This window comes from Carettochelys insculpta, chromosome 10 (genome assembly GCF_033958435.1).
Source record: "Carettochelys insculpta isolate YL-2023 chromosome 10, ASM3395843v1, whole genome shotgun sequence".
In the NCBI taxonomy this organism is placed as follows: Eukaryota; Metazoa; Chordata; order Testudines; family Carettochelyidae; genus Carettochelys; species Carettochelys insculpta.
The window spans coordinates 28801780-28828506 of record NC_134146.1 but is presented as its reverse complement, the minus strand read 5'-3'; the positions used below and the strand labels follow the sequence as shown (position 1 = coordinate 28828506).

The 26727-nt window shown below is 44.1% G+C and overlaps 1 protein-coding gene across 3 annotated transcripts in view; it reads right to left on the bottom strand.

Moving 5' to 3' along the window:
- Positions 1–26727, bottom strand: part of MME (membrane metalloendopeptidase) — an 85010-nt gene that overhangs the window by 40150 nt on the left and 18133 nt on the right. For all 3 annotated transcript variants that reach the window (XM_075004081.1, XM_075004080.1, XM_075004082.1), the window contains exons 4-10: positions 18937–19098; positions 17469–17549; positions 16397–16492; positions 16174–16292; positions 15174–15239; positions 4359–4493; positions 850–951 (exon numbers count right to left, since the gene is read on the bottom strand). In XM_075004081.1, the coding sequence (XP_074860182.1) occupies positions 850–951; positions 4359–4493; positions 15174–15239; positions 16174–16292; positions 16397–16492; positions 17469–17549; positions 18937–19098 (761 nt within the window). The remainder of the gene's footprint in view (positions 1–849; positions 952–4358; positions 4494–15173; positions 15240–16173; positions 16293–16396; positions 16493–17468; positions 17550–18936; positions 19099–26727) is intronic.

Here is a 26727-nt window from a genome sequence, read left to right as displayed (position 1 = left end):
GGCCAAAACTTCAAAATGGCCATGCTAATGAAGTGAATATTCAGTGCCTTATTAGCATGCTGAAGTGAATATTCAGTGCCTTATTAGCATGTTGACAGCTGCTGCAATTCGAAAGTGCTGCGTTTCAATTGTGCACAGCTCGGCTACACAGGGGTCCTTTTTAAAAGGACCCTGTAGACTTTGAAATCCCCTGACTTTGAAATCAGATGATAGGAATAAGGGGATTTCAAAGTCTGTGGGATCCTTTTGAAAAGAACCCCCATGTAGCCGAGCTGCGCGCGATCAAAACGTGGCACTTTGAAGTGCTGCGGCTGGCAGCATGCTAATGAGGCACTGAATATTCATTTCAGCACTTCATTAGTATTCTTCGATTTGGCCATTAGCATGGCCATTTCAAAGTTTAGGCCAAGGGTGGCTACAGCCAAAATGCAAAGGCTTCATTTAGAAAATGCTGAAACCAAACCTTCTGTTTTGGGGTTATTTTTTCATTTGAAATTTGGTAAATTTGACACTTGTACAAAACATTTTGTTTACCAAAGTCTGCATTTTTGCCTCCCTTCCCTGCCCCCAGAAATAACATTTGGTTGAAAAATTTTGACAAGCTTTGGTCAATGCTCTCCCAGAAATCCTAAGTGTTGGCTTTAAAAGAACACCTCTTTAGTTAATTTAGCAGCACCAAATCAGCCAGTAATACCCTATAATCTTCAAGCATTTTGCATACGTAATTCAACTGTAAAATATCTTTGTTCTAGATGGAATTCTTTTTGAAGGAAAGTTCTTGTAATGTTACATAGTTTCATTTGTCAGGTACTAACAGGACTTGAAAATATTGGAATATTTATGTCTCACCTTATAATTGATCTCCAAAGAGAAGTTGGCTTGGAGTTCTTTTAGTGTCATTTTATTGTACTGCAGAATGGGATCGGTTCTGTCTTCAGGTCTAGTGGTAGCCTGCCAATGTTAATTACAGAAGACTATATAAGTTGAGGCAATATATAGGGATATCTGGAAAAAGAAGTGAATATGATAAAAAGAAAGAACAGAGGATCTTATGGCTTCACACATTCGTACTGTATATGGCCAGTGCACACTATTGGTCAGTATCTTATATGTACCTGTCAGCTGGAGCTAAAACAAAGGGCAAAATTACACTGATTAAATCTGTGTTGATACTATAGGTCTTTACTTTTTGGACTGATTTTGGATTAGAGAGTCAATATTGCTACCTTTTCCAAAAAGCTCTCTTGATCTGCTAACAACCTCTTAGCATGTAGGATATACTCCTACTCTTTTCATACACTATGGATATCCCAAGTTAAGTTGCTTAAACAGCCATCTGGCACATGTTCTCTTGTCCTCAAAGATCCACCCTCCAGTCCTGGGTTTCCATGTGTCCTTTTCAATGTACAGCATTTCCCCAGAGCCAGCTCTGCCCTGAGGGTAGGAAGGGAGCAAGCACATAAGTGATACAGCACTGAGCAGGGAGATGTTGCTCCTCTGGTTTTTTGCCATGAGGGTGCCATGCTGCTGCACCCCTTCTGTCTGCTCCCACTGCAGCTTGTCTCACAAGAAGGGGGAGGAAGCACCATCTGGCAGCATATGGTCTTTGCCTCCCTTCTTACTTTGGTTCCCACTATGGTGAGTTGAGACCACAAAACATACGAACTAAAATGGGAGCAAAGCAAATTCTCAGAAGGAGGATGGTCTATCTGAGGAAGCTTTTATTGGCACAGCCAAATCCACTGATGTACGGGTAGCAAATTTTTGCTGCTTCATTCATTTAGAAATTCTCTCCCCAGCTCCAAATCTTTTAAGATTTACTCTGTATTTAATTTTCATTCCCTCTTCCATGTTTGACTGCCCCATTTCCTCATATATTCTTTCTCTGCTCTCTTTCCCTGTCCCACAGGTGTCCCTAAGCAGAATGCAGTTTCATACCCGTTAGTCTTCAAATGGGTGCTGAACTTTTGAACTGAGGTCAAATGGGTGCAAAATCAGGCAACAGAAGCTTACCGATGATTAAGTGCAGCTTTTGCCAGTAGCAAGTGATATAATAAAGTGTCCAATGTGATTTTCTTTTCTAGCTCCCTTTTCCAATACCTCAAATCTTTCTCCAAAAATTCTTTTAGGTTGAAGGTTTTTCCACTTTTGCCTCAGCCAGAGGTAGCTCCCTAAAGAGTCTGAGGAAAATCAGAATCAGCTGGTTTTGATAGATGAAAATGAGGAAATTAAGCTTTTCCTGGACACAAATTCCATTATTCTTTTGGTGTGACTCAAATGGCTGAAGCAAGAAAAAAAAAAAAGGCTTTGGACTGTTTTATAGTTCTACTCATTAAGGAAGTAAAAGCAACTCAAGGGTGAAGAAAATGAGTCCAGTGTCTCCCAAGTTGTGAATGTTTTGAGGCTATATTTTTGTTTATGAATAATAGAATTTTCCATTTATTTTTCCAGATGACACATTTTAAATTCTGGCTGCCTGTTGTAGGGATGTTATTGTTGAAGAAAGCCCTTGGCAAAGACTCCATCTAGGACACTGACTAGGGAGAGATGGAAAAGGTGTTATGGGCCTAATATTACTCTCTGTTGTATTCTTGGGACTAGAGTTGGGACACCACTGACTAAACAATCCACGAGAAATCCAGAAGAGTTGGGAGGAAAGATTCCCTAAAATGCCTCTCATAAAGTGCCTTTCCTTAAACAAATGGTATGTGAACCAAGTCTCTCATGTCTTCTTCTCACTCTCCACTGAAGCAATGTAGAGCTGAAGTAAACAACACACAGTGGTTCAATATATTGCTGATTAGAAGGACGCAGCTAATGACAATGTTTTCTCTTCTTCATGAATAGGCACCTTCAGGTCCCTGTGCCATTTAATCCTCCATCATGTGTACTAGGCCTGACCTTCAGGATTTCTTGCTCCTGATGCACACCATACTTCCTTATAAGCTATGTGACAGGGACAGGCCAGAGGGTTACTATAGCAGGTGGGGAAGCAGCACAAAAAGGCAGAGAAGGGCCAGCTCCCTTGCTAAATGAGAGGTGGATTGCGGCAGGGCAATCAGAAGCAGCTGGCAGGGAACTGGCCCAGGCAGATAAGAACCAGATGTCTCCACTCACGGGCCTGTTGAAGGGCTCTGGCAGGCCTTGTAATAGCTGCCCCAGTTAGAGGGTGGCTGGGGGGGAAAACAGAGAGCAACAGAAACATCACTAGCTGTTGTGAGTGGGAGCCCCAAGGAAATAGCTAGGGCCTCCTCCTCAAAAATAGCTTCTAACCGGGCTTCTGACAAAAGGAAAGGGCTGCTGTCCCCAAAGACTGGTGTGGGAAAGAGGGGGCTCTTTCCACAGCTATGTTTAATATTTAGATCCCAAACTGTTGTACTGTGTTGCTGTGTTTAAGTGGAGGACCTCTGGCTATGTTGACACTACAGCGATCTGTTGACAGAAGCTTTTGTCAGAAGATCTCTTCAGACAAAACTCGTTGACAGATGCGGCCAGACACAAAAGCAGATTTCCCTGTCAAGAGAGCACAGCCGGACTGCCCGGCCGCTCTCTCGACAGGCTGGCCAACTGGAATCACATCAGACAGGGCTACCCAGTGTTCCAGAAGCTCTGTCTGTTGACAGAGGTGCCCTCAAATGTCCACACTGGCTTTATGTCAACACATACTCTCAAGAAAGGCCTGCCTCCTGTGGGAACGGCAGAATGCCATCGACGGAAGTGCTGTGTTCTGTCGATTTACCATCAATGAATGCATTGTAATGTGGATACTATGTGAGGTCTGTTGACAAAACTCTAGTGTAGATGTAGCCTCTGTGTATACAAATCACTTCGAGTGGTTTGCAGTAGGCCAGTGCGCTATGTGTGGCAGTCTCTTCCTGATTTCCAGCTGCTCTCTCAAGTTAAAGACAGCTCAAAATACACTCTGTGTTTTGCTAGTATTACTTTTCAGGGAAGTAGTGGCTCCAGTTGCCGCACAGCTGTTATGGAATGCTAAAGGGTAGGGGAAGTATTCTGCAGGGTTGTGAATGGGAGGAAAGCTGGCCCACAAGGCAAGATCTCTGATGACTTTGAAAGTTTTAGTCTTCTGCTTTACTGTATACAGTTGGCATACCAATTTAAGGTAGTAAAATGTTATATAAATGTAATATGGGACGCTTTGTCTTGAATACAACTTCCGATGAAGTCCATAGGAGTTGTCTCCATGTATTTCAGGGTAGACTAGGGCTCCATATCCTCTGAGTGTTCGCATTTAAGGTAACTTTGTTTATAATCCTCTTTTCTCGGTGGTGTTATTGCTTATCTCTTTCACCCTAGAATAGAGTCAGCTATGTAAAACCCACAAAGAAAAGTTTCCTTACATTGGCAATCTCTTTCTCCAGATCCATAACTCTTTCCATTTCTTTGGAAATCTGGCTTTCATTGACAGTGATATTTTTTTCCTGGAGAATTAGTTTAGCCACAGAAATCATGAAAGACACATAGGCTGAACATGCCTGCAAAAAGAAGCAAACAATTTAAAGACATACCTCTAGGAAATACTAAGTATCATACACGGCGTATCTTAAACTAATTTTGATTTTTGTGAATGATCGATCTTGACATGTGAAAGCTGCATGTATAAAGAACAAAATGTAGTCCATTTCGAAATGCCGTTATTTAATATGGGTAGGGTGACCATATTTCCCTATGCCAACTATGGGACACCTGGTTGTGGCTGCCAAGCAAGTGCAGCTCCATGGCTACCCCGTGCCACAGGGTGCCAGTATAAGGCTGCTCAGTTGCAGGGGTGGTTGCCCTGTGAAATGCGGGGCAGGGTTCGCCAGCTGCCCACACTGCTGGGCTCCAGGAATGGGGCTACAGCCCCAAGGGGGAATCTCTCCGGCTGCCCCATGCCTCTGGGCACTGGCAATGGGGTTGCTAACCCACAGGGTACATACCTGGCTGCCCCATGCCTCAGGGTACTGGGAATAGGGCTCTGTCCCATGGGGGGACCTCCCCAGCTGCTCCATACCTCACAGTGCTGGCAATGGGGCTGTTGCCTTGCTGGGGGGTGGGGGGGCTCCTTGGCTGCGGAGGGTGGCTTCCCCATGCTTTAGGGCACTGGCAATGGGGCTGCCACCCCACAGGAGAGCTCCATGGCTGCCTCATACTTTGGGGTGATAGCCACGGTGCTGCCGCCCTGAGGAGGCAGATGCCCCATGGGGAGGCAGGAGGGATTGCTACATGGGAGGCTGTCCTATGATGAGGATTGGGCTGCCTCTCTGCAGTAGTCCCCCTGGCTACAGGAATAGCTGCTCCCTGGAGGAGGTGCCCAGCACTGCTGGAGCACCAGCTCCGCCTTAAAATCTTAGAGGCGGGGTGACAAAACACGCTACCCTACTCTCAACATACCCTGCCTTATCTTTATGGCAGGGTCCCTTGCTCCCTTTCCTGCTGCTCCCTGTACTGGCCTGTCTGGCCATCTCCTGATTGATTTTACCTGCTGCTGCGCTGACATGGGGAAAGGGCAGCTCAGCAGGGAGAATGACTATATGGGACAATTAGCTTTTTTGTAAAAAAAATAGGCAGGACACCTGCCTAAAATACAGGGCTGTCCCAAAGAAAATGGGCTAGATGGTCACCCTAAATATGAAATTAACTTTAAATATTCCCTTGTGATAAATTGCTACATGGTTATAGCACCAACCAAGGCTAATCACGGCAATTTACTAGGCCATGCACTCATTATTTAAATTAAGATGTTTAAAAATCCAAACTCGAACCCCATCCTTTTAGTCTGTCTGGGAATTAGCAAAAATGCCCTAACCATCTTAAATCACTTATAATCTGAAAATCGTGCCTCCAGGCAGCGGAACCATTAAAATAAGGGAACTGCTGATGGGTTAGTGCCATATTAGGATTTGGGAAACATCACTCCCAGAAACAATGATTAATTTTTCAGTCAAGTAACTGTATCTTTCACATGAGTCTATAGGAACCTCTGTGCTGGGCAGTTTCCTCAGTCTGCAGTGATATGTATTTTTTATCAGACCATCCGGTGGTCTGGCTTATGGCTGTACTCTCCATATGCATGCACATGTCTATGTCATCAAAGGCTAAGGAAAAAGTGTTCTGTATATAGCTTTTTTATAAGTTGCGTTGGCTAAATAGTTTGTGTCAGGAATGTTTTCGCAGTTTCTGTAAACTTATCAGGAAAAGATAATTTTTCTGTAGTTTTTCAGCTCATCCTATACTACTTAATGAAAAATAATATCCCTGCTTTGGATATCTATCCAGTGCTCAGTATGTAAAAGGATATAATTTTCTATTAAAATTTATCAGATTAAATTTCTATAGAATCTTCTTTGTGTCATCCATTCAAGTTGCTGGAAGTTTTCCAAAAAGGAAGGTAGGACAGGAATTTCATGACAATGCACCTTTATAATTCCCATATATTTTGCTTTAATATTTCCCTGGTATTCGGCATAATGGACGATTTGAATAGGAGAGGCAGACCCCAAAGAGACCGGGTAGATGATATGGTAGATTGGTGCGGAGCTAGTCTACAGAAATTAAGCCACTCTGCACTGGAAAGGGAAAGATGGAAGGAAATAGTGAGAGGCATCAGACACCAACGAGCACTGAGCCCACGGTTATTGATGATGGTGATGGAAATCCTGCATTCAACATGCTCCCTGGATCCAAATAGAAAAATTAAACTAAATAGTAAAACAGTATGATTTTACAAGTATATGTGCATTGAAGGAAATATAGGGGGATGTTTTGATGGCTGCTCACAAGCTGGCAGAATTTCTGTCCTGAAATGAGCCATTTGGACATAATATTGACTACCACCAATGCCATTCATTTGCAGTTAGTCTCTTGTCCGTGTGACAGAAAGTGGTGCTGGTAACAGTCTGTATGCACGTAAGGCTTCAACCTGTGATGCACTGAGCACTTCTTGAAAATGAGGTCAACTTTATATGGAGTTTGGTGAGTCACTGCGCCCGGAAGGCTTGGGCCCTCAGTGATATTTGTCATGAGCTAGAAAGGAAAACTTCAACAGGAAATGGCAGGAAGCTCATGGCAGCTAGAAGGACAAATTGTACAAAGGAGCGGGCTCTTCAAGCCCAGAAACACTACTTAAGAGTACCCAGATAAGTACCCCAATGTTAAACTTTGTATGGGTCTAACCCAGGGGTCAAGAACCAAAATAGCAAGACGAGCCATTTTTTCCAGTTCGGTATAAAACTCAATAATTCAAGAGCCCCAAAGCATGCGAAACTGAGACAGTCCTTAATAAATAACATCAAACTGTACTTTCTGTAACCCCCTATTTTAAGAACAGCACAATGCAATGATGTGTAATGTGATATATGTTTACTGCAGGATGTTCATAATCTTTTTACATGTTCTGTTTCCTCACACTTTATAGCTATGTCTCCTCTAAAGCATGGTTCGGAAAGGCGCTCTTTCGAAAGCCACGGTTCGACAGATTGCCTTTTGAAACTGAGTGTCCACACATGACCAGCAGCTAGTGCCTCTGATCTGCCCTTTCAAAAGGGCGAGGTGCTCTTTTGAAAGAGAGCATCCACACTGCAACAGATGGGGTCACATGGCAGACAAGCCCTTCCGGGCTCACAGCCAGACACTCCCTTAAAGGACCCCTCCCCAACACTCTTGCCTTGCACATGCTGAGGGCTGCAGAGCTCATGACCCTCGCAGACTCAGTGCAGGCACCAGACAATGCTTACACAGCCAGAGGGACTAGCAGCTGGAGCTAATGCTGGCCCTTGTGAGCGACATGGGTGCCCTGATGTCGACGGCAGTGGCGGTCACCCTACACCTCCTCCTGGGGGCACGCCAGCTAGGGCTGTGGAACCCCATAACCTGGGGCCCCACCAGTCCTCCCCTGCTGGGTACCCTGCCGACTCTGGAGCCACCCCAGTAGCTCCGCCAGGTGGGAGTGGCTGGTGATGGGGGAATGGGATGATGCCAGGTGGCTGCAGAACTTCAGAATGAGGAGGCTGCCCTTCCTGGAGCTCTGCCAGTGGCTCGCTTCTGCCCTCAGGCATCAGGACACATGGATGTGGCCCACTCTCCCCATTAAAAAGAGTGTTGCCATAGCTGTATGTAAGCTGGCCACCCCCGACAGCTACCACTCCATTGGGCACCAGTTCAGGGTGGGCAAGGCCACTGTCAGGGCTGTCATTATGGAGGCAAGGCAAGCTCAGGTCACACCCTCATGGGAAGGGGTCCCAGGAAAGGGGGACTATTGGGGACAGGGGACGGGGGAACATGGGTGGGGCTGGAAGGGGCATGGGGGTGGGGGCTGGGCACACCCCATCATTCCCTCATGTGTGCACATGGCCTCCATACCATGCAGGTTGTCTGAGCCATCAATGCCATGCTCCTGTACAGGGTTGTCTTTGTGAAGGACCTGGACACGGCTGCCACCAATTTTGCAGTGCTTGGGCTCCTGAACTGCTTCGGCGTCCTGGAAGGGACCTGTATCCTGATCCATGCCCCAGAACACAGCGGAGATCAGTATATAAACAGAACGGGGTACCACTCTGGGGTGACCCAGGACCTGGTGGACAGCAGGGACTGGCACCAGGACATCTATGTAGGCTGGGTGGGCCACAGACACGTTGCACACGTGTTTAGAAACTCCAGCCTCTGCCGGCACATGGAGGCAGGGACCTTCATCCCCCAGAGGGCGCTTCCGCTCGGGGACACCACAATGCCCCTGTGCGTGGTGGTGGACACTGCCTATCCCCTCCAGACCTGGCTCATATGGCCCTATACTGGCCACTCCAACCCCAACCAGGAGCTCTTCAACTCCCGGCTCAACCATGCCCAGAATGTGGTCTAGTGCTCATTCGGGCATTTGAAGGGCCGGTGACAGTGCCTGTAGGTGGAACTGCACAACATCTCCCAAGTGGTGGGTGCCTGCTGCACCCTGCACAATATTGTGGAGAACAAGGGCTAAGTTTTCAACCAGGGTGGGTGCCTGGAATATGAACAACCAGACACTGTCCCTAGCCACCAGACCCACTGGGATGGGGTCCGTGTTTGGGAGGCCCTCTGTAAGCACTTTGCTCAGAGGTCCCACTAACCCTGGCCCCACACACTCCTTGCTCCCTGTCCCACCTGCCCCCCGAAGCACATGGCACACGGAGATTTAGATCAAATAAAGTATACTATGTAAAAGAACAATGTGTCTATATAAACAACTCTGCACAGCACTACATGCAGTGGGGAAGTGGGGCGAACTATGTACATTGGGGCAGGGGACATGGGAGCACCTCAGCTGGGGGGGCCTTACTTCAAGGCAGGGCTGGAGGGCCTCAAGCCCTGTTGACCCTGGGATCCCCTCCTGTCCCTGGTCCAAGGGCCCTGTCAGAGCTGGGATGGGGTGGGGAGGATGGGGAGATAGGGCCATGGGGGGACGGGTCTCAGAAGATGGGCAACTGCAGAGAGCAGCCAAGCCAGGAGCTCCCAGAAGATGCCTGTCGCTTCCCAGAGGTCCCCATTAACTCCCCCCAGGCCACCTGCACCCAGGTCAAGACCTCCTCCTCCAAGCAGAGGTGCTGCTCTGCCCCCCTCCACCTGGTGACAGACGGAGGCAGTATGGAGGATGTTCTCCGTGCTCCATCTCTGGGCCCTTCTGGCATGGGTCCACCCTGGTGCTGATAGGAGGGCTGCCTGGACGCCATCCCCCATCCCCGGTGGGCTGTCCAGAACCATGGACAGCATGAGGATCTCCTAGCCCTCTTAAGCTGCGTCTACACGTGCACGCTACTTCGAAGTAGCGGCACCAACTTCGAAATAGCGCCCGTCGCGTCTACACGCATCAGGCGCTATTTCGAAGTTAACTTCGACGTTAGGCGGCGAGACGTCGAAGTCGCTAACCTCATGAGGAGATAGGAATAGCGCCCTACTTCGACGTTCAATGTCGAAGTAGGGACCGTGTAGACGATCCGCGTCCCACAACGTCGAAATTGCTGGGTCCTCCATGGCGGCCATCAGCTGGGGGGTTGAGAGATGCTCTCTCTCCAGCCCCTGCGGGGCTCTATGGTCACCGTGGGCAGCAGCCCTTAGCCCAGGGCTTCTGGCTGCTTCTGCGGCAGCTGGGGATCCATGCTGCAGGCACAGGGTCTGCAACCAGTTGTCAGCTCTGTGTATCTTGTGTTGTTTAGCGCAACTGTGTCTGGGAGGGGCCCTTTAAGGGAGCGGCTTGCTGTTGAGTCCGCCCTGTGACTCTGTCTGCAGCTGTGCCTGGCATCCCTATTTCGATGTGTGCTACTGTGGCGTGTAGACGTTCCCTCGCTGCGCCTATTTCGATGTTGGGCTGAGCAACGTCGAAGTTGAACATCGATGTTGCCGGCCCCGGAGGACGTGTAGACGTTATTCATCGAAATAGACTATTTCGATGTCGTAACATCGAAATAAGCTATTTCGATGTTGGCTGCACGTGTAGACGTAGCCTTACAGTGCAGCTGTATGAATGGAAAAGCAGAGGACAGCCCATGAGTCCTGCACAGCTGCCCTGTGGGCCATGCCCCTTGTCCCCTGTCTGAGGGCAGGGTGGCTCTAGGGGATTATGGAGGCTGATGGGGTTCCCGCCCCCATTGGAGCGGCCCCCTTGTGAGGTCTGGCCCTGCCAACCCCCGTCCCATGTGAGTGGCCTGCGGTGCTGTCCATGGGAGCAGGTGCTGAGTGTCACCGGCAGCTGTTACAGCATCCTGAAGGTCATGACCAGATGAGCTGTGTTTGGCCTGGGTCTGCTGGGCATGTGAGTGGCCTGCCAGTGGCTATGGTGTCACCGCCCAGTGACCCAGCATTGTGCACCCTGCCGGGTACTTACCAGAGTTCCCCTCTGAGGTCTAGTGATTCCCGGCTGGCTGAGGCGTGGCTCAAGGACAGGAATGGAAGGTCAGTCACCAGATCCCCCTCATCACTAGACTACTCTGTTCCTTCTTCCATGCCTGGTGTGGTGGGGTTGGCTCCTCCTCATCCCTGGGGTGTGATTCATTGGCTATGCTGTGCAGGATGCACCATCCTGTAGAAGGGGCAGGATGTGGGCCCTGCCCCTGACTGTCTGGCTGAGTCCCATGCCCAGGCATAGCCCTGCCACAGCTCTTTTACTTTACTCCTGACTTGGTCAGGAGTGTGGGCAGGGTGTCCCCAGGAGGCCAGTCTGTTGGTGAGCCGGACACAAGCAGCCAAGTGGCAATGCTTGGTGCCCATCCCCTTCAGGACTTTCTTCTTCTGCTAGAGGCCAAGGAGGTCCCTGAGCTCTGGCTCGGTCCAGGAGGAGTTTTCTTCATTGCCTGGCTGGGCCCCTGTGAGCTTTGAGAATGCTCAGGGGGGCCCTGGGGCTCCTCTGGTGGCTGGCTACTGGCCATACCTGGCTGTCATGTGTGGGGGAGCGTGTGTGTCCCTGAGGTGTGCTGAGGGAGCGCATGTGATGGCTACTCCCGGCACACTCTCGGCTTTCTGCCACAGAGTTTCCAAGTCTGTGTGGCTTTAAGGACTGCTGGATGCATGGACCATAGAGCACCACTGCCGCCGGCCAGCATGCATCCACCTCCCAACTGGCTGGCAACATGGATGACTTGCTCTTTTGAAAAAGCGGCCCACAGAACATCTATAAGTTTTCTGTAGAAAGGCCCTTTCGAAAGGGGGAGCTCTTCCTACTATGGATTAGGAAGACTGAATTCGAAAGCTGTGACGCATTTGTTTGATTTACTTTCAAAAAGGAACACTGTGTGTAGACACTCTGCACTCTCTTTCAAAAGAGGGCTGGAAATTTCAAATGCACTGGATAGTGTAGACACAGATTATGTGTGTGTTTGTACCACTGTCTTCCTGACTTGCACTCCCAAAACTTCTCTCTCTGGAGAAGATCACACATTGTTTGCCATTTAGATACGAGTTGTTCATTTATGGGCTTTTGGATGTACACTGTTTATCAAACATAATCAGCAGAGGTTTTTTTTTGTTCACTTTGCAATTATAGCATCAGGTGCCACAAAGTAGTCCTTAAAGGCAGCCCTTTAATTGCCTTCAAGGGACAGTGGGTTAGGCCTAAGATGGAGACCATTGCATGGCACCTGGGAAAATCAAACAGCCAAGATGACAACTCATCTGATACCTGGCTACAGCTTGTAAATAGGTGTGGGGTGGGGGTGGGGCATACTTCAATCTTAAAGGGCATTCAGGGTCAAAAATAACAGGAGCAGGATGATGTGGTTTCTGACGTGCCATTAGTTTTTAAAAGAACTCTCCTACATGGATTCCGCAGGGAGTTCTGGGGTGAGAAACACTCTTGAGAAAACTGAAAATGCTTTGGGTAAAAAGCAGGAGACAAACCATCTGTCTGTCTGCCACGTACAGCTCAAGGATAAAAGGAAAGTGACACAGCAGGAACCAGAGCCAAGGAAAGGCCACTGGCAGAGTGCAGCTGGTTGCTCTGTTGGGGAGAGACTTTCCTTATTCCCCTGAAGTCTTCAGTGTGGTGGGAATATTTAGACTCAGCCTGCCTAGCATGTGGTCACAGCATTGTTAAGAGTTTTTTTTTTTTTCTGCAAACATTTGTCTGCATCTTCTCCATTAGTTAGTGGAGGGATATCTGAGGTTTAGATGGTAGCCAGTTTTTCAGGTCTCACTTAATGTGACACCATTGAATTTGCTCACTAATTTCTATATCAAAACAAACACTAAAATGAAGCATCTTGCATTTAGAAGTCTCAACAAATAGGTATTGTTACAGCACTGCTGCATTTGTTCAGGTAGATGGAATTTGGTTTAAAATTTGAATGCGGTGCCAGCATTTCATGTTAAACATTGTGCAGATTTGTACATCAGCAAAATCAGTGGCCCAATTCGCCTCTCACTTATGCTTGTGTAAATCATAAGCTGCTCCTCTGAAGTTGTTAGTGCTATGCTTTATAAAAACTACTTTAATATTGCAATCAGACCCCTAGAACAGTGTTTCTGAAACTGTTACTTGGAACACTGATGTTCTGTGAACAACTCACATGTGTGCTAAGAGTGTCTGACACTTTTTTGATATCATACACTGGTGGTATAAATTTTCTATTATTAAAACCAGATATAATCTTACTTAATTACTATGATACTTGATTAAATTACTTCATTTTGTTTTTGCTGTAGATGTTACTGTGTTTTTTTCAGTCTGACAATAATTTTTTAAAGAAAATTTTCATAGGTGTTCTGCATAAAAATATTATTGATTGGTGTTCCCTGGTCTTAAAATGTTTAAGAAACAATGCCCTAGAATCAGATCAAATCAAAACAAAAACAGCTAGTGTCACAACTAATGCAATTTATATAATTTCCTCACGAGCCACTTTCTGGCAGTCTGTAATTCTTTGGAGCAAAGAATATCTTTTTGTTCTGGGTTTGTACAGAATCTAAGATAACGGCATACATGTCTGTACCACCATCATGCATTTCTTACCACTTCCGCTATATTGTGGGAAAACTGGGTAATTACAGGCGCAGTTTTAGCACTGAGATGACTTCAGTAAATATAAACATTTTAAGCCCTTGAGCACTGAGGTACACCTATTGTTGGCAATGAGCAGAATATATAATACTGGTATGAAGGAGTTAATGAAAATATCATGTGTGGCAAGTAAGCACGAATTAAAGATCAGCTAGAACTATAAATAGCTTTAGTAATTCTAACGCCATGATGTAGTGTAGCTGCTAGACTCTTTGCTTACCTTCAAGCTTAAGATATTTTTAGACTTTTCTGCTAAGTCATGTAATGCAATACTTCTGACTAGAAGCTCCATTTTGACTACTCTCTTCACCCCATTAAACGTACCATTGACAAATAACATTTAACACCTTTTTTCAAAAGGGTCAAATGTCAGCTCCATTCTTAATCTTGTTTTCAAAAGTCAACATGGACAATGTGAATGAATGTACCAACTCCAGCTCTGGTCTCTGAGCTCCCTGGACTAGGACCTCAAGAGGGTGGCAGCACATCTGTTAAGCCTGCCCTCCATTGACACCCTAGACTCTTTCCAGTCTGGCTTCTCCCAAGGTGTCACAGTACAGAAGTGGCCTTGGCTAAAACAATGAGACAACCTCCTTATGGTGATGCAAGTCCAGGACTGAGACCAAACTTTCCATGTTAGCTTCATTTAACACTGCCAGTTTGAACTATCCTGGTTTGTTTTGCAGTCCTGGCAGATGCTGAAGGAATAATGCTACGCTGACTCCATTTATTCCTTTGCATCTTGAGCGACAGCTGCTGCTCTGTAAGAGCTTCAGCTTGCATGTCTCCATGAGGCTCAGCCTCCTCATTGCTCTTCTTCAACATCTATGTGCAACCATTTGGGAAGACTGAGGCAGAATGACCTATGATGGCAGGACTTTGTTGATGACACAGCTTTGTGTATTCTCATCCAGCACAGAATACCCTGTATCCCCTTATCTCAATTCATCTGGGAAACTTGACCTTAGATACAGAACAGCTGGCTCAGAGTGCACCTAGCAAAATGGAACCAAGCCACTACCTTTGCTGCATCATATAAAATCACCATCTTGGCCCTACATGCACTTGTCCCCGTCCTTTACTCTCAGTTATAGCTCCTTGCCTCTCTCCTCCATGTTTTCTTTTTCTGTTCCTGAATTTGTACCTTTCTTCATGCTTCTTCCTCTCACTTCTCTCCACTAAGTACATTCTCTGGCTACGTCTACACAACAGCCTAAACTTGAAATAGGCTATTTTGGCATTTGGTGATGTCTAAACAGTGCCAAATATTGAAATAAAGCGCTATTTCAAGGCACCTTTACTCCTCCTGCAACAAGGTGCATAGGGATGCTGAAATAGCATGCCCGTTATTTTAGAAAAATATTTTGAAAAAACATCAGGTTTCAGAAACACTGAACAGCTATTTCGGGGTACTGAAGTATCTTGAAATAGCTCTGCCGAGTAGACGTAGCCTCTCTGCCATCCACTCAATCAGAAAACTTGTTATGCCCATGAACCTCTCTATCCTCCCCAACAGTGAAGTTTTCATGGGTGTTAGATTGCAGACTCTTTGGGGGGCAGGGATGTTTCTCCTTTCATTATTGCCTGTGCACATTCCCTACTCTAGGGGGAAAGGAAGAACATACGCACCTCTACTTGTTAGCCATAGCTTACTTACCTCTTTATATGCACCAGTACATTCATAATAGTCACGAGAAGGCAGACCAAGCCCAGGTTGATCAATCTACAAAAAACAATTAGGAAAAAAAAAGCTTACAGACAAAACAGTACCACCCTGTTGCAAGACCAAATGTGAAACAATTGGAATTGGCATTGGAATTTCTCCTGAGTGTCCGCACAAGCACCTAGCTTGCAGGAAACACTGGTAAGCAGATAATGCAACTGTTGGGCAAGGAACATCATGACAAAACTTAGAGATGGGCACCATGGCTCTTGCATACTCTATATTATCTGTAAAATAGACTAGAATTCACCATTGTTCTTGCTAATGGTTGGACGAGAAAGCTGGTCCACAGGTGGATTCACCATGCCCCTTCCCCAGATATTCTGCTGGGGTGACTGTTGTAAATTCATGTCCAGGGCAGGCTGCAAAGCAGTTTCCTGAAAGTTAATCAACAAATAAGATGGCCACTGTAGCCATATTCCTTCCCTGGCTGTCTCCACTCAGTTTCAGTGCTCCTGTGGCTGACTGCAGATCCCACAGTGGTGTAAGGGGGTATAACAGTATAGTACAGCTGAAACTCCTGGCTTGGTTAGTTTTCTGCTATAGTGCCTTGCAGTTCTGAGTTATGCTGGTGGACCATAATCCAGCAAATACAAGAAAATACACTGCATTTTTCATAACTGTACAGATATCTGTCACAGTCCTATTAAGTGTAATTAAAAAGCCTCTCAGTAACTGAGACTAGCCAGTCATTTGTTCAAGAAATAAGGACTAAATGGGTTTGCCCTGAGAATAGGAAGACATCTCTGTGTCAGACTGATAAATGCTTTAAATGCAAAGGCTATAAACATTCATAAGATAATTTGCTATTGCTTAATTGCCAAAATCCAAATCAATAAACTTTCCCTCTGACTTCTTATATGAAATATTTATCTGTCTGACTGTTTTATTCACTTTAAGGGTTACTTAATCAGTGCCATCCTACCAGACTTACATGAATGATATGCGCTGTGGAGTTCTCATCATCTGAGCCAACAAAAAAATTAATAAGGACCCTTTTCCCATATTGTGAATTCAGTTGTGCAATTGCTGTTTCAGCTGTCCAATTGGCACCTAAGGAAATGACAGATGCATTTAGTCTCTGTATTTTTGTAAAGTAAACAAAATAATCGTTTACAGATTTTAACAGAAAAAGAAACAGACAGAAGTTGTCCTACCATACGCAGAGTCCCAGTTATCTGTTGCAACAGGCCATTCGAACACACTTTGCAATATATTGATTAAAGGTTTTCCACCTCTACTATCAATAGCAGCTATTAGAAACAAGAAAATTATTTCAGGTCTGAGTTGTATGCCCAGGTATTTTAAAACATCCAAATACTATATTGACTTGTACAAAATGTTCTCTGTATTTCAGGATTCAGCAGCTGACCCGCCTTCCTATGGAACATACCCACAGTTAACACTGCTGATGTGTTCTGGAATCTGAGATTTACTTTAAAAAATTCTCATGGATGCAAAATCAACCAATCATGCAAACAAAAACACTAAAATGTTAAGCCACTGTAAATGAAGTAGAGCTTACAATCACCTTCCATCAATAGCTCTGAAAGGTATCAGTTCATCTGAATGACAGGTTAACTCTGAAACTTAATGATGGTCATTCAGATGACTACATTGTTAGCTATTTTACTGATGATCATTTCAACAGAAACATTGTGGCTAATGTTCTTATTCCCAAAATCCAAAACTGCCTCCCCATGCCATTCCTGGTGACAGATGTCCCAAATGTCAGCTACCCAGCAATCAAAATCTCCATCTTTCCTCCCAAGAATTTCTACAGTGTAGTTCTAAGTTGCCCTCAAAAGGCTGCAACATAGGAAATACTGAAAATATATGGGCAGAATAATGTACATTGACTAACATCAGACTTAATAACATAGGGGCTACTGTAATTATGTTCATATTTAAGTCAATACAATAATTTTTACATAAAAATGGCCATATTGGGTCAGATCAAAGGTCCATCTGGCCCAGTATTCTATCTTCTGCTAGTGGCCAATGACAGGTACTCCAGAGGGAGTGAAGAAAGCAAGTAATCACCAAGTGATCCATCCACTGTAGGGCATTCTCAGCTTCTGGTCAGAACTTCTAGGCTGCTTCCCAAGATTAACCCAGAAGCTGGATGTCTTGTAGCATTTAGGCACAGCTTCAGTGCACTGTGCAGTATATGGATTATAACCATATCATATAGAAATTTTATGTACAGTAATTTGTGGAGAAACTTACTTTCATTTAGACATGATCTGTACAGGCTTTTAGCTTTCTGCACTGCCAGTATGTCATTACTATTGTCCCTGCCAAGGACATCTGAAACAGAGAACACATATATGGAAAAATATTAGAGCACCTTCTCTGCAATGGGAAGAGCCTAGAGGAAAACATGATGGAAACCAGCTGGGAGCCCAAGAATGGGGAGATCAATAACTCTTCATCATTCTCCTTCTTCACATCAAATCTCACAGAACCCTTCTACTCCAAGTCTGACAGAACAGGGTGGCATGGCTGGGTGGGGAGAGAGGAGGCTATTGAGACAGGCGCTCTTCATGGTATCACCTCCAGACTATGTCTGCTTCCTAATCATGCTTACCAGGTAAACCTTCTATGGAGATCCCCTCTGCAGAATTCAAGTTTTATGAACTTGGAAGAAGAGTTTGCAGATGGTGGGGGAAACTCTGTAAGTAGAGGGAGCTGTGTTGTCATGCAAGAGGCAAAGCCTAGGAAGCAGTATAGTTATATTGGGTTTCTCTGAAAAGGCCCCGACTACTACGGATACTCTGGGTTTTGTAGGTTGTGTCTCCCAAATGGGGGCAGCTGGGAAGGGTTTTATTTCCCCATCCCCTGACACAGAATAAATTTGATTAGGAAAGCCATTGAGCAACTGTGTGTGAAAGCTCAAGGGAGGGATCATACGGGCCAGAATCCTGAATCTGGTCTAATGCTTTGTGACATATTTGGGTTGGGGTGGGAAGGAAATGAATATTTACGTGCCTGGAACTTAATATTTAGAAAGGGCCTGCCTGCTTGGCTGTAGCTGAAGGAGTACAGGCATGCAGAATGTAAAATAGCTTAGAGCAACTTTCACCATGTGAACGCTGTTCCAGTGGCTCGCACAGGGGGAAACTCCTTCCCTGCTTTCACCTGCAACTGCTGTCAGTGTAGGTCATGACGGTAATGAACTGGGGTTCCAGCGGCTGTTACACAGGGATAAGAGTGTGTGCACATAAACACAGAATTCAGTCATCACAAGGATCAAGTCTGCTTCAGTGGTCAGCACGTATTTTTGTGTGTCAGCAAGTTGGGTTGGGGGGGTAGATTCTTGCAGAATGGGCAGATCTGTGACTAGCTTCCCCCAGACAGACTCAGCACAAGGAGTGTGCTGTGCCTCCCCCCCAGAACAGCCATCAGTCCTGCCTGGAGGGTTCCGTATGGGGCTCTGGCAGTAGCTGGAAGCCCCAGGCTGCCTTTAAGCCCTGTGCTAGCAGGCCTGACATCTGCATAGCCACCAAAACCGAAAGTATTATCCTATCAAATTATCTGGCTTTATTTATGATGCAATGAATACAGAAGAATCTTGACTATTCTACCATGTATAAATCTTTACTAAATAATGCATTTTGTTCTAATTACACATACACCACAGAGGAAACTTTTATGCCATTCTGCATTCTAGTACTTGGGCATAAACTCCACTGACCTTTCAAAACAACTTCTAGTTCATCTCTTAAAATGTCAAAGTTGCTGTAACGGGAGCTGGTCTCTGGAATGATGTTCTTCTTTAACCATCCTCCACAGGCATATTGGTAAAAATCTTTACAAGGTTCTGTAGTAGTGTCCATACTCGCAATGATTCTGGCTGCTGTAGTATGAGACAGATCGACACATGGAAAAACGTCAGAGAAAGTAAACTGGAGTTCTGACGTGGAAAAGGACAAATAAGATCCCTGAGTTTAGGATGCTGCAGCTTCCCCTATCTCTTTCTAGAATACCTACTATTTTCTTAAGTTACTTTTTTTTCAAAACTAAACAGTAAATTTAATAATTTAACATTTTATGTCTTCTAAAATCAGTGACTAATTCAGTCTGGAGACACCCCTGTGAGCTGGTTGGGTATTATCTACATTTTACCAATGGGAACAATGAAACAATTAGGTAAAATAACTTACCCAAGGCAGAGTCAGTGTGCAACCTAGGATTAAATTTAGAATCACCTGGCTCCCAGCCCTGGGCTCATTCTTCTAGACCACACCACCTTTCTAATTCATACGGTAATCTGATCTATATCAGGCTCTTACACAAGGATTTCTGTGGCAGTTGGATCCTTTTTTGTACATGTGGACCACAATTTTTTTTAAACATAAAGGAGTTCAAAACAGTCATGCAATGAGTGTGCATAAGAGAGATTAATTAAAATTTGAGTGGATATAGTGGTAGGTAAAATGATTGTTATAACATACTAAAAAGTTATACAGTAATAAAGGTTTTATAGAAATTACCTTCTGGGGTCTTGCTGTAATGTCACAAGTGAAAAACAATATTCCAAAATACTTCAGTCTTCTGAGGGTGAGATCTGGGCCAAATCCACCTGTTCCTTGTGCACTCATGATCTCCACTCACAGTAACCACCCCCTTGCAGCAGCCCTCTCCATGCACATAAAGTGCTGTTAAGGGATCTCACAGCTTCTCTCTTATACCCATCCCTTTCCTGTTGCTAACAGCCATGGACATGCTGGGAAATGTAGTCCTTTTCCTGCTCCAGGGTCAGCTCTAGCTGCCCAAAGACCATCAGCTCTCAGAGTGCCTTGGGTCCCCCCAACATGCCCTGCGTGGTCCCCTTGCACAGCACAGCAAGGAGAAAAGGAGAGAAACTGGATGGTGTGTGTGTGTGTGTGTGTGTGTACATTTGTACCCTTTGCACCCCACCACCTCTGCGTATGGGCCTGTATGCAAATTTATATCTGATATTGTTCACTGAAAGATGCTCCCTCTTCCAAGCCAATGGAGATAAACCCACATGTATTAGTGAACAGACCACCTTAAAGCAAACCACTAGTGACTGTTGTCAGAAAAGGCATTCAATTTATTTTTTGCATATTCCTACTCTGTATGCCTTTAAAAATGTCACAGCACCTTTAAAAATTGTAGTTGCAACAGTCACTTGGCCAAATGCTGAAGTACTTTCTCACTTTGATTTAATGCTTCCTCAGGTAAATCCGACATTGATTTTAATATACCTAGATGTAGAGCCAAATGCTATTAAATGGTTCACAAAATGCAATACAAACAATAGGTTTTGTATTTTATTTTAGTTACTAGCTTTTCCTAATGGAAACATTGATTTTTCCCAGTTGTATTTAGCATCATCAAATTGTCAAGATGATGACACCATGATGGATTGTTTTAAAATTATTAAGGTATTTATGTGTCCTGTACTCATTTACCCTTTGTAATAAAATTAGCCAGAATAGCATTTAAATTACTCAGACATTTTTCCTTTAAGGATAATGGAGAAAACTAGAGATTGGAGATAAGTGTTAGGAGTTAAGTTTCCAAGAATGAAATGTGCTCAATCTACAGAATTAAAATTATAGTATGGCAGAGTTGGAGATTTGAGGGCCTACTTGTGTAATAACCTTACCACATGGTGCTACTAGGGAACTGAATGAAGGATTCCCAGTACCTAAGCACAGATTCCTACAACTTGTGCTAAAAGAACAATCATTAAGTGAAAGTAATGGTAAGCTTTTATCCTCTAGGCAAACTAGCCACTAGAGCATGACAGTATACACACACTGCAAGCATGCTTCACTTGCAGTAGAAAGGCTCCCAGGACCCAGACTATAAGGAATGAAAGACAGAGTCTATAGCAGAAGAAATCCTGAACAAGGCTTTCAGCAGAAGGAAAAAGTCGTCTGGGATTTTGGGGAAGGATGAAGATTTGAGATTCTGGAATATGGAGTTAGTGTATAGAATAGAAGGAGAAACAAAATCTTCCAAATGCAAAGTCAAAGAACATCAACAAGAAATTCAAAGTAAAATTTTACCAGAACAACATCATTTCTGCATTCCTGCCATATTCCTTAAAATCCATAATTTAGTAAATAAAGTTTTAAAATTATACACCACTAGTATTTCACACTACATACCAAATATAATTTGCTGCCAATTATTTTTAAAAGACCCACTGTTTTGTATATTTCTTCACATGAGGCATATACTATAACTATAGACTCACAAGGGTCCGAATGATAAATTATTATATTTCTTTTGAATGAGCAACATGCTCTGAAAATCCCTATGCCATTCACAGAAGTCAAAAATTAATACAAATAGAATGAAATTAAATTAAAAAGATTGCCTACAAAAATGGACACCATGCATGCTGCTGGGAGTTATTAAAAAGGCTCTGATTAAAGTCCCACTCCTCAAAATATTTATGCAGTATAAATCTACTGAAGTCCCCATTTAAGACACTTAAAAGGACCCTACTTTCAGAGGGTGGTCTTGGGAGTTGAACATCTGGCTCCTTTAAGGCATCTCAATGATCACTCAAAATCACTACAACTTTTAAAAATTTTAGCCAACAATAAAATACATATAACAAGGGAAATCAAGAGCCTTGTGCTGTTCCTCCAAACAAGTGGGCCTTAATCTGGTGCACTTTTCTGACTGTTGATGTTGTAATTGATTCCCCTTCTGTTATCCATAATTTGGATTCTACCCTTGGTCACGATATATTGAGAAGGCATTTTGTTTTGAATAAGAATCTCCTCATAGTAACTCTTATACTAGCTACAGCCCAGTCAACAGTCTTTGAGAACATTACAGTGTATTACTCCAACATGCCTTTGTACAAGACCAAAACAAAATCCTGTAATATAGGTGTAATACAATTATTTAATTTTATTAATGGCTTTTTGTATATTTGTTCATGTAAATTAAAATTTCTTTCTCATGCACTGACACAAATGTAAGCACACCTATGTCACATTCTTCACGCATTATTAATAAGAAAATTGAAGGCTTGTTGTTTTGAAAATAATTTAGAAGTCATGCTTCCTGCTCATTCCATGCAGTTTACAATGTCACTTGGATACAAATGAAACAATTGGTACACATAGTAATACACAATGGTCTGACAGGAACTGGAAATTGTGTGTTGCATTCTAAGCATTGGCAGTAAAAAAAAATGAAACTTCCTATTGTGCGCACCCCAATTTTTAATGTCTAAACCTTTCCCCGTGATCTGACAAACTTGCTTTAAAGCCAAATTTGGTTGGTGCTCTTCTTCATTTTGATTTAATTTAAGCAACATAAACACAGTGCATATTGATCTTCCTCAAATGGAGATCACAAATTTGCTCCTATTTTCATAGAAATATGTTTTAGACTCATAATTATACATATGAACAGGAAAAATGTTTCCATTACAGTACACTGAATCATTCCACACTTTCATGAGCAACAATTGCTCTCAAATTATCGATAGCATTTATTATCTTCTGGGCATTTCCATTTTGTTAAGATGTGCAGGGCTCTCCTGCATTTCCCCCCAAGAATTACTCAGCTGCCCCTTGTTGCTCAGGCATATTGCCAAGTTGCACACAGGGCCGAGTATTCGCATGGGGTGTTTTATTTTCTGTTCTCTTGGACTTTTTAATGACTTGAGATATCTTCTGATGTTTCCACAATATCCCAGTTTTTGAAAGGTGGAAAAACCAGGACAAGCACAAATCTTGCATTATTTGCCCACCTCCCCACAAATAGCTCCCACAAGCAGTATGGAAATAAATAAAATACAGCACCTGATCTTTGTACCACTGGAGTCAATGCAACACTCCCATTGATGCTAAAGGGTACAAGATTGAGCCACAGTACAGTGTGATTGATTGTATTTCCTCACCTTTCAGGGTTTATTTAGCTTCTTGTAGAATCCAAAAACCTGACCCAACTACCAAGTACATTTAGACAAGTTTACTCACTTCGTCTGATAACCTGGTCATTCACTAGTTCCCTCCTAAGATAGGATGAATGCTTGAGTTGTGCCGTTTGTTTTGTCAGAGCTCCAGGCGCATGCACGCAGAAGTTTAATATTGACTGGTAACATGCTTGTAGTTCCATTTTCATTTATTTCTTCCTTTTTTTTTTTTTTTGCAGCCCACCATTCTTCCCCAGCAAAATCTCTTTCATGCTCTTACTCTTTTTTTTTGGGTCCTTTCCCACTAGAATCTAGCATTTCACTGACTTCCCCTACTCGACAGCATCTGTTTTAAGATGAGTTTAAGATAGTAAACAATTAATTACCAAATTCTTTTTTAAGAATGACTTCATGAGTTGTAATTGCTGGGAAAGAGCTGTATCCAGAAGGTATTATTTTCCTTAACTTGCAGTGCTCTAACCCAAGGGACAAAACAGTTTAATTTCCTAGTCTTCACCAAAGCTGGCTGACTTCCATGGCAGTTCAAAGTAGTAGCCACATGGCAAAATAATTTTGTATTGGAAAAAATCTCCAGAGGATAATAATGGACATGAAACTTTTATTTGTCACTATTACAAAAAGCAGTCATATACATGTTGTGTGCATCCAGCAATTCTTTACCAGACAACATAAAAGCAAAGCCTGTTTTACCTGTGGAATCAGACTCCTATCAGAATGTTTTACCACTATTGTCATATACACTTAACTAGAAGGTCTACCTAGCATTGCTCAGATCCTTAACTTGCTTCATTTTGGGGGTTCTGGAAAATAAAATGAAAAGGTGCATGTTTCATTTAAAATATTGGCCTGTGTTGAGGCTGGGGATGAGGGGTTCAATATGCAGGCTGCCCTGGGGACAGAAGACTACCCCACCCTCTCTCATCACAGCAGGCTGGGGCTAGATGATGAGTGCCTCTCCATGGTCGCTGCAGCTTCAGCAGGCACAGGTCCAGGTTTGTCTACCCACTGTGCTCCCGAGCCAGAGTGAGTAATGCCACAAACTGTACACTTTGTCAGGGCTCCTTGACAAAGGGGAATAGTTAGCAACGTTCCCATACAAGTTGGAGGGAGGGCATTTCAGCCCCCACACCCTCCCTGAAAAGCACCTGGCTGAGTGCTGGGGCAGTCCCAGAGGGTGTGGGCACGCCCCAGCCAGCTCCTTCCACTTGCGTGGGGAGTCTGTCTCTTTTCTGTTTGGTTTTATGAGACGCAATCCCATTCCAGGCAAGTCATATTTTCCTGACACAACCAATCCATGATCATGCTTTAAGTTATAGAAAGAGGAGGCTGTATACCGAGTTTGGTGGTCCTAGCTCCTATTGTTTAGGAGGAGTTATTGAACAGACAGACTGACACACAGAGTAAACTCTCTAAGGCCGTGTCTACACTAGCCCCAAACTTCGAAATGGCCATGCAAATGGCCATTTCGAAGTTTACTAATGAAGCCCTGAAATACATATTCAGCGTCTCATTAGCATGCGGGTGGCTGCGACACTTCGAAATTGACGCAGCTTGCTGCCGCGCGGCTCGTCCAGACAGGGTTCCTTTTTGAAAGGATGCTGCCTACTTCAAAGTCCCTTTATTCCCATCTGCTCATAGGAATAAGGGGACTTCAAAGTAGGCGGGGTCGTTTCGAAAAGGAGCCCCGTCTGGATGAGCCATGCGGCGGCGAGCTGCGTCAATTTCGAAGTGCCACGGCCGCCCGCTTGCTAATGAGGCGCTGAATATGCATTTCAGCGCTTCATTAGTAAACTTTGAAATGGCCATTTGCATGGCCATTTCGAAGTTTGGGGCTAGTGTAGACACAGCCTAATATATATAGGTTGAACCTCTCTAGTCCTACACTCTTTTGTCTGTCAACATCCATAATCCAGCATGATTTTAATTAGCTAGACGTCCACTTATCGTGGGTGTGGCCAAGTTTCCTGAGGTCCCATAAAGTTCATGTATGGGCGTGAGTCATGGCTTTCAGTGTTCTGTGCTGTTATTTAGCTGTAATGTACCCCTAAATGTCTTCTAAGAGCCCAATAAGCAGTGGATGTGTTGGTAATGCTGCTAGAAAATATTGACCTCCCGTGGTTCAGCAAATTCTCTCATTCAGCACTGGCTAGGTCCTGAGGGTGCCAGACTAGAATGGTACAACCTGTAGAAAATAATGCATCACAACACTTCTGTTGAAAGGCTAATATTGGCTAATGCGTTAGACAAAGATCTACCCCTCCCTGCCCCTGCATGGTTTTTCAAAAGTTCTTTTTACGAGCAAGACGCTGTGACATGCAAATGGTTCCTAACCTCCTGTTTGGCTCACTCGCCTCCCGTCTCCCTGCTTTGCAAAGCACAACCACTTTGGGGTGTCTCCATAGCTTGAAAGGATGGGTTTGTTTTCTCAGTTAAGTTTGAACTTAATCATTTTCCCCAAAGCACTACTGATCTTGTTTTCCCTTTATTTGTTCATGCGGCATTCTTTGTTTTACAGGGTCTGATGCCACTCCCACTGAGATCAACAGCTAAACTCATTAACAACCATAAGACCAGACCCACAGAGATTGATCATTGGTATTTATGATGCAACACCTTCATTTTAAACCTTTTCGGTGTCTTGTGCATATTTCTAAGTTTTTGACAATGAACACAAAAACCTGCTCCAGTACATTGTTATATCTGGTGTGAGTTCAACTCATTACCATTTATTTAATTTCTCCGTCTAATAAAATGCCCTGATTCAATTCCTTTTGGCTCTCTGTATAATTTCGCAAGGTTAGTAATCTGATCACTTACTTTCCATGGGTGCAACACTGTCATGATACTACTGAAAGTAACCAAGTCCAATCAGATATTAAATGGACAGTACTGATTGAAAAAATTGAACAAATAGATTTCTGAGTCATTGCAATGGCCATATTAATAAATGGTAACTAATACAGGTCAACAACTATTTCTCTGTTTTGAGGGCTTTTTTATTATACAGCTTGAACCTCTCTAATACGGAACACTCTTGTCTGGCAACATCTGTAATCTGGCACAATTTTAGCTACATGGATGACCGCTTATCATGGGTATGACCAAGTTTTCCACAGTCCCATAAAGTCTGTTTACAGCCCAGTAAGCAGTAGAAATGTTGGTAGTGCTGCAAAACAATATTGACCTCCATTAGTCTACCAAATTCTCTCCTCCGGCCTAGGTCAGGTCCTGAGGGTGCAGACTAAACAGGTTTAACCTGACTAGTCTCTCTCTGGAGTGCATTTTATCATGCCATTAAATGGTTTCATAACTGTGGCAAATCCATGAATATCACTATGCTGTCAAGTCTTTTGACGTGCTAGGTGCCTTGAAATCCCACTGACTAGCCATTATAAAATACTGGTTTCAGATTGAAGTGTGGAGACTTCAGTTAAAGTAGCAAGCAATTAAACACAGAAATAGTCTTATGAAAGAGGACTTTCTCAGAGACATGAGCAAGGACCTCATAGTCAGGTCTTTAGGCATATTCACAGATTACAGATCTGACCT